This window comes from Merops nubicus, unplaced genomic scaffold (assembly GCF_000691845.1).
Source record: "Merops nubicus isolate BGI_N331 unplaced genomic scaffold, ASM69184v1 scaffold8700, whole genome shotgun sequence".
In the NCBI taxonomy this organism is placed as follows: Eukaryota; Metazoa; Chordata; class Aves; order Coraciiformes; family Meropidae; genus Merops; species Merops nubicus.
Genome location: NW_008580815.1, coordinates 39873 through 48562, shown reverse-complemented (window position 1 = coordinate 48562; position 8690 = coordinate 39873). Strand labels below are relative to the sequence as shown.

General features: G+C 50.5%; 1 protein-coding gene across 1 annotated transcript in view; it reads right to left on the bottom strand.

The window, feature by feature from the left end:
* Positions 1–561: 561 nt before the first annotated feature.
* The window catches only part of LOC103773439 (potassium/sodium hyperpolarization-activated cyclic nucleotide-gated channel 4), a gene marked incomplete at its 5' end in the record, with an annotated part of 22513 nt that continues 14384 nt past the window's right edge, over positions 562–8690 (bottom strand). Inside the window, 3 exons of the mRNA XM_008940844.1 lie at positions 562–734; positions 2608–2848; positions 3994–4140. Of these exons, the coding sequence (XP_008939092.1) occupies positions 562–734; positions 2608–2848; positions 3994–4140 (561 nt within the window). The remainder of the gene's footprint in view (positions 735–2607; positions 2849–3993; positions 4141–8690) is intronic.

Here is an 8690-nt window from a genome sequence, read left to right as displayed (position 1 = left end):
GACTGGGACTTTGAAATGCTCATTCCTCAGCTCTACAAAGACTTCTTGCATGACCTTGCCTAAATCACAGTCTCTCTGTGTTAAATGTCTCTGGTTGTGACCAGGCAATGTTAACCTGGTCTTCTCTAGTTAGACAAGAAATTTTGCAGCAGAGGTTATGTCTCCTGAAAGCATCACTATGAGCTGCAACAATCCAGTAATACTCCTTGGTTAACTGTGTTTACTTTGGGCTATGGGAGGTTAGGTTTTTATCACTTCCTGAGCTAAAATTCAAAATCTAGTGAATTTGGCAGCATGGCACTGATGGCCTCAGATCACAGATCTTGGTTCTTCAAAAAGACCTCTTGGAAATGAGTGGAAGAAGGAGCCTGGAGAAATGTGCACGTGAGACAGAAAAGGGAGGACGATGTGGATTCAACTGATTGTGAATAGGGCTTCTAGCAGGAGCTGAAGTCAGGCAAGGAGAGACAGGCTGAGATCTCCTTCAGCTCACAACCCCAGCAGAGGCACTAAGGACGAAGCCTGGCGATGGGGTGCCAGGGCAGCAGACCCTCACACCTTCTACTTACCAATTCTGTCCAGCCTGTCAAGAGCCACGGTTTCAAAAGCTCGCCGCATCATGGGATACTCCTCCAGCACCTCGTTGAAGTTGTCCACAGAGAGGGAGTAGAGCCGGCAGTAGGTGTCGGCGCGCACGCTGGCCGTGCGCCGGCCGCGGGTCAGCAGGCAGATTTCTGCAAGGAGAGACCCAGCCTGAGCACGTGGGGTATAGCCCCCAACCCCTGCGAAACCAGGGCTGGCACTGCCTCCTGCCCGACACCCACCCTCCTCTCTAGCTGGCCTCTCCCACTGAACACGGGCCCAGTGGTAACATTCTGCACGTGCAGCAATGTTTTGAAATAGCGGGGGGCTCTGCTGGGGAGCTACTACACACCACTGCAACTCGGGGATGCTGTTGATCTGATCAGCCAGACAAGGTCTGTTAGAGGGGATGATCAGAGAGAGCATCTGTCCTTTCAGACTGTGGAAGCTGTCTTTCCCCAGCTCCTCCTGGGCACTGGGAGCAGAAGGCCAAGCCGTGCTCTCATTAATTTTCTCTTTATATTTGCAGTAAAAGCTCTGTGCTGACCAGCAGCTTTGGTGTCTAGCAGTAATCATGGTGCCCATGCCCAAAATGTTTGTCTTTTCAAAGTTTTCAAAGCTTTTTGTAGATATACAAGCTTACAGACTGTCAGGGAAAGCCAAGTTAGTGGCATCTACTAAATCCTGGTATACTTACACTGCAGCCACCTACACCTGGGATGATGTTCCATTGGTTACAGAACAGACCGCCCTCAACTCAACGGTAGACGTAGGGCACAGATGCTCCTTGAGCACTCAGTGGAGAGCTCCTAAGTCCTGCTTTTCCAGGGCAGCTAAGACAGGTACTTAAAGCCAGATGGTGTGACCTAAAGACTGACAGCACTCTGCTGTTCAGTGGGTGACCAGCCACCAGCACCACTCTCAGTCTGGGCTCAGGACTCATTCTGGGTCTTCCCAAAAACACTGATAGACAGGATTGTGGGTGTGTTATCAGGCTGGTTTTCTAAGAGAACTGTGCTTCTGAGATCACACCATACATGGGAGGAATTGAGTGCCTGGTACCTAAACCACACATAGGCACCTTTAATCAAATCTGTCAGACCTAGGGAACCCTGTAATTCCAAATTCCAGCAAACTGACCCAACTTGCCAGGGGCCTGCAAAATTCTTGTACTCCAGGCAGATGCACACAGGTTGTTTCACAGGATCTGAGTCTAAGAAGGGTGTAGGAAACCCATGATAGGGACTTTTTAATAGACAAAAGGCCTTCTAGAAGGGTAAGGAAGGCAGGTTTCATTCTGCTCCCTCTCAGAAGGCCATTATTTGTGGTGCACTTTGAGCTTTGTACTGAAACACGCATCTCCCAGAGACCTGTCTGTCTTGGGCTGTCAGGAAGGTCTCTATGGGCCTCTCTAGGTGCAGTGTCTCTGTCTTACTTGTAAGAGCAACATCGTATATCTTCTCTGAGAGTCTCTTCTGACCTCATGCTAGTTTCACTGTTCCAGAGCTCTGCTGCTGATACATTATCCCTGCCTGCTGACCCTCAGGACATTTTGCTGAGCCACAGGCTGGGGAGATGATGAACTATGTTTTTTCCTTCGTGTTTATACAGTACCTTGTATGATAGATGCCAGACAGTGGGACCAGGCACCACTATAAATGTGCTTGGAGAACTGAGAGTGCTCCATTGTTTTTTTCCCTTGAAGTTCTCAGCTTCACAAATCTGTCAGTTTGCTCGGGGCAGAAAAGAAATGAAGCTATAAGAAGTAAGTTTCCCTCCTCCATTTTGTTATTATTTATTATCTAGATTTCTGCACTGCTCATGAGTCCAAATCACCTCCCATTGCACAATATGGGAAGCTGCAAGAGAGGTGAGATGAACAGAGATGAAGAGTGGAGGAGGAGGAGGAGGCGCCTGGGGTACCAGTTCCACATGCTGCCATCCCTGTGTGTCCAGGTCAGCTTGAGGAAGGTATGAGCGAGAACACTGGGCATGGCTGTGCAAGGCTGGCCAACTAACACGCACCTCCAAAGTAGGAGCCATCCGCCAGCTTGGTCTCCTTGTTGCCTTTGGTGAGGACGCTCACAACCCCGTGCTGGATGAAGTACATCTTCTTGCCGATGGTGCCCTCTCGGATGATGTAATCCCCCGGCTGGAACACCTCGAACCGCAGCTTGGTCAGCATGGACGTCACAAAATTGGGGTCTGCGTTGGCAAAGAGGGGCATGGAGGCCACCAGCTTCCGGCAGTTGAAGTTTATGATTTCCTGATCATGATGGGATGCAAAAGAGACAGAGAGTGAGGAGGAGAGAAAGGGAGGGGGAGAAAAGATGGGATGGGGAGCAGAAAGGACACAGGTATATGTTTAGTTGACACTTAACAAGTTACGAAGACCCCGCATGTACTTGACCGGTACATCACAAAGTGGCAGCCCTATGCCCGCTCCCACTAGTGAAGCAGCAGGAACTGATACTGAGCAACCCAACCCTGGCACAACAGATGGGGAAGGAGCCTCTGGGTGACTGAAGCAGGAAGAAAGAGACCTGGGGAAGCATCTGCCTCCTCCTCATGTGGGTTCTTGTCAGGGCTGCCCTTTGAGACTTTGGCAGACCTAGCTTTAAAATAAGGCTGGTGGATCCTCAGCTCTTCTCTCTCCCACGGAGGTACTTTACTGGGAGGAGGAAGTCAGAAAGAAGACTGTTCCTAGTGCTTGTGGGTAACACGTTGATGGCACTTAGAGGGGCTTCTGGGGGGGTTCTGTCAAGACTCCTTTTAAGTGTGGGCCCTCCTTCCTTTGACTCTACATGCTGTTACAGCTGATGGATGGGACACAGGTGAGGCCAGCACACTGCAGAGGTTTAGACGCATACATGAGATACAGCTTAATATTCTAGAGCTTGAGGTGGGAGCTTATGGAGATGCTGTAGAAGGCAGCAGCGTGTGGCTGTGTGGGGAGGGAAGGGGGCCTGCAGAAGTGGGACGTAATAGCAAGGGCCTTTCCAGAGTGCTGTCCTGCAGGGGCTCTTTGTGAAAGGGGCTGACATTGCCAGACACTGCCGTGGCCTCAGAAGGTGCCAGGATGTGCCTCTCCACCTGCTGAGGGGGTGCATACTGCAGCTCCCACCGCCTTTCTGTCAGATATCACACGTGCTGCAGCACGAGTCCTGCAGATGCCAAAGGCCTGGCATCCTCTCTCCACAGCAGCGGCCAAGGCAAGGCAATACCAGACAGACACCAACTGTGGGGACAGTCACTGCTCACACAGCCAGTGCTGCTGGGCAAGTGGCCTCCCACCACTCCCACCACTTGACGGTGGCATCTGCAAAGCACTGGGAGGGGACACTGCGCCCCAGGGACTCCGGAGCTGCCACAGATGACAGGGACAGCAGAGCCCCCTCACTGCCCCCTCACCTCTCGGAGCGGCTCACTGAGCTCTCCCAGGATGCTCTCCTCATCAAACATCTTCCCCTGGTAGCGGTGCTCGTAGTAGTCGTGGATGCGCTGCCTCATGTCTGCAGGGAGCTTGTGGAAGGACATATATTGTTCCACCTGTTTGTACTGCGCAGGGGAGAGAGGGAGAGGGGTCACCGGGGCCTGCAGCAAACGGTGCCTGCTCGTGGGTAACCACACCCTAGACTACACCCACACCCTCCACGCCACGCCCTGGCAGGTAAATCTGGGAGCAACTGCCCAAACACATGGGGAGTCTGCAGACATCTTCGTTAGATTCCCTGAATGGCTGCCCTAAGTTTTAACCTCTAAATGTATCCTCAGGCAGTTACCCTGTGGAGACAAGCGAGCAGCCCAGGTGCTTGCTCTTCCCTACGCACGCAGCAACGGCTGGGAGCAGGGCTGAGGAAGAACAGAACCGGCAGAACACGGGCCTGCCTTGGATGTTGTTAGTCACAGACAAGCTGAAGGGCACACAGACAGAGGTGTGAGTTATTCTGCTGACGCTGCAGAATCCCTGGCCTGCTCCTCCTCTGCTCCGTGTGCCCCACACTGACAGCACCTTTGCCTTCCCAGCCCGGCCTGCACAGGCCCCCACTGCTCACCCTTGTGCACTGGCACAATCTGACCTGTCTGTCTTTTTACCTAATGATTTGCATTTCCACTGTGTCACCTAGAGGGGAACACAAAGGCACACTCTGACTGATGCCAGAGCAGTAGTCGGGAGGGATGGTGCTTTCTATGAACAAATGACCCTTCGTCAAGGGCACAGGGCTGTAAATGGGTCAGCTGGCCTTGAAGGTGCTGCAGGACAAGATGTGTGGCTGCACTGGTCATGCTCCCTCCCACTGGTACGCACAATGACCCTGGTCCAAAATAATGCTGACAGAAGGACCACGCTCCCCCTCTGCCATCCCTCTTTACCCTCTTCTCCCCGATAAATCTGTCCCTGAATGTCCCTTTCCTGCAGCTTGTGCTTAAGAACCTAATTACCAAACTTCTCCTCGTTACAGACTTCCCCTGCACACACTAGTGTCCCTCTGCTTTCAGAACACTCTGTGCTGGCACTGCCTTGCATGCTAACAACTTGATCTGCACCAGAGAGGAGAAGGAATTACTCTAAGAAGCCAAGGTGGCCGAGGGGACACTCGGGGTTTCCTGGCATTTCCAGAGCTTTTTGTCTGTGGCTAGCAGCAGAGGAGCTGGCTGTAAATATTCATGATGGCTCCAGCATGATCAAAGTCAAGCGAGTCACCACCTCCCCACAGGGAGCCAGGCAGAGAATTGGCAATGAACGCTGCACTTTATTATTCGGATTGCTGAAGTTCTGGAGAGACTGTCAGGATGCTGATGCTCTGTCATGCTCTGTCAGTTGGCACTGTGCTGGTGCTGCACAGAGCCTGCAGCTTGGGACCGAGGCAGATAAAGGTAGAAGAAACCAGCACCTCCTGTGGACAACTCACTAGTCTCAGCCCGACAAGAATTTTGCAAGTTATGCTCTTAAATGTAAGAAGTTTAAGGGCTTGGCTTGGATGCCTGGACATAGATGTCTGCTGCTGCTAGGGATGCACTGCAGCACTTGGGACACCCATGGCCCCTGGAAGATGTGACACAGGACACACAGGACACTCGTTATGGAAAGGGAAGTTGTTAGGCACTACCTTTTGCTGACTCAGGTTCTGCTTGGTTTAATGCTGCGTTTTTGTTGAATAAATTATTTGCCAAAAATATCACTTTACACTCTCTGGTTTAGCCCAATGTCTTGAATTGGACCACTGACCAGTGTCACAAGATGCCTCTCAACACCTGCTGCCAGCCACCTGCCCACTACCCCTCTTCTCTCCACCATAAACACTCACTATCAATCTTCAACCGACCTTTGCTTCTTGGGAAAAACACTCCCAGCTTCTCAGATTCACAAGCACAGGTTGGATGGGGCGACTCAGGCTCACTGCTGTACATGGATTTATTGCCTCGACACAAAGAGCAATAAATTACTGCTCTGCAACGTCCCTGGGGCTCGTCAGACTCTCCTACGATCACTGTCCCTAGATAAGGCTCTGAGAAACCAGGACGAATTCACTTCACCAGAAAAAAAGGTTCTGCTTCCAATTACAAATTAAAAACATGGTTATAAAGGAAAATTGTAAAACAAGAAACTGTAACTCCCTGTCATAATTAACAAGCTCTTGGCTCTCCTGCCTTTGCTAGTGCTCCCTGCTCTCACTCATGCCAGCTGGAGAGTTTTGTGGGCTCTTTGCTCTCCCTTGCACAGAGCTGGAGCCTGCAGAGGTGCTCAGAAATGAAACCATCAGCCCCTTCTCTCTACATTTGACAAACTGAGGATCGATGTGGGGGTTTCCCCCTTCCCTTGGAACTGCCCAGCCAGGCTAAGCGCCTCACTTGCAATGTCAGGCATCAACAGTGACCAGAAGCCTGCAGGAGAGAGGGAGGGAGGGCCTTTCAAGGTGGAGCAGGATGCCCACATCTCTCCTCAGCTCTGAGCTCTCAGTGAGATGACCCCGAGGCCACCACAGCTCGGGATGGGTCAGAGCAAAGGGGTAAGGGGGCTGGGTGCTGAGCACCCATGAGGGATGAAGAGCCCGTGGGGATTGCACACTTGGCCCAATAACCCTGAGTTTATAAGTCAGCCTTTTTTCACTGAGGCACTCTCCGAAGCCACTTCGTGTCCCCTGGGTGGGCACCCCTTTGAACGCCCTTCAGGCATGGCCAGGCCTAACCCGACAGTTCCCCTTTGGCTCCTCTTCCCTGTGCTTGTCTGCTCCCTCTTCCTACTGACTCCATGTCCTCAGCCTGACCTGTGCTCAGAGATTAGTGGCCTCTCTGAGTTTGACTAAAAAGATTCATTTAGGAATTATTTAAATCTCTCGGAAGACAATCGAGTCCATTTAAATCCTAACTAATTTTCTTAAGTCTGTTTTTCTTCAAAAAAGCCCTTGAAGGAGGTATTAATATATCAAAAGGAAACCATTTAGCTGAGTATTTTTCCTTCTCTAACTGGCCACTTTCCTCAGTTGACTCACCACTCCCCTCCCCTTCTAGCAAAGCTCAGATCACTCACAGTCCAAAGGGATCTAGATATTTTTAACTCCTTCCATGCCCTCAATCTCCATCATGAAGCTGCCTCTCCCTGGCTGCAATATTTGGATCTGGGTTGATTCAAACACACACACTTTCACAGCACATGTACAACACAGGCACGTACACGTAAGCAGCTCTAAAGAAGGTACCGGGGATCTTTGTCTCCCTCCACCCACAGCCAGATCTACAGTTCCTATCTGGAGCTATTGCAATGCTTTGCACCCTTCCAGAAACAGGCTGAAACCACTGTGGGATTCAGAGTTTAATCTTGGTCACAGTATCCACATGTGGACTCCATGGAAGTCAGCAGAGATGCACTGGTGTAAGAAAAAGTAGAACAAGCAGAGTAATGCCTTTTCAGTCAAGTGAAAAATGACGATGCTCTGACAGTATTTCGAGTGCTGGCAGCTTATACCCTGTGAGATTGGATTAAGATACACATAAGCGTCCATGGTGTGCAATGCTGGGGCTCTCTCAAGTGGATTAGTGCTTCGCAGGGGTGAAGATCAAGTCACGAGAGTCACCAGATGGAGCGTCTTGATGGGACACAGTTGCACCTTTATTTAGCAGTAGAGCAGTGCAGCTCTTCAGCATTTAGGAATCCTCAAAACCAAACAAATGCCGAGTTCTGTTTGATTTTGTCTTTTAAGGCATTCAGATTCCTATCCTCAGGATTTGATCTGAATCTTATTCCAACAGATGAAGACACACTTTCTCATGGAGGCGAATGACTCCAGGAGCGGGTGGTTTCAGAGAAGTTCTTGTGCTGCGTGCCAATGCTGGTGTGAGATCTTTGCTGGTTTCCCAGTTCTGTGCTTGTGGCATATTTACTGGAGGTCCTTGCTTACATGATTTTGCTCTTCCCTCTTCCTGAAATTTTGCTGAGAACTGTCACGGGTGCAGGCTATCACCATTTACCCAGAGTCTGCCAACACGTTGGAACACAGTTGGCCCCGCATACGTGAGCACTGTCCTGCTGCTCTTCAGCAAGAATACAGAAGTTTATAAAATGAAACGTGCACAGGCATGTGCTGCCCTTCCCATAGCCTCCAGCCCCTGCACATCAGGAGGATGGGCTGGAGCAGGAGCTGGATCCCTTCGCGGAGAAAACCAAAGGAAACTCAAAGACAACTAGTATGTGGGAAGACAACTGGGGTAGGAGTGGGGATTGGACTGTGGTACAGGCAAATTGTAGCAGGTTGTGTAGGAACTGGTGGTTATTTCAATACCAATTCTACCCAAACAATTCAGACCACACCTAGCACAGTGCCAAACATTATCAGTGTTACTTCTGCTCTCCGATTAATGAGCTAAACTTAAAGCCACATCCATCCACTCCTCAGCTTTGGAAGCTGTTTGATAGCTACCTCCATTCTGCAAAAACCTTTACGTAATGTGTTGGTTCTGAGTTCTTCCAAAGACTGGGTTAATTTTTGTGCCTGGTCAATGGATCTTTTATTATTCATTAAGCACTGTGAAACTCCTATCAGAGGATATTTTGGAGCTGTCAGGTTGTGTCACTGCATCCATGTATCTGGAGGTGTAACAGGGGAAAA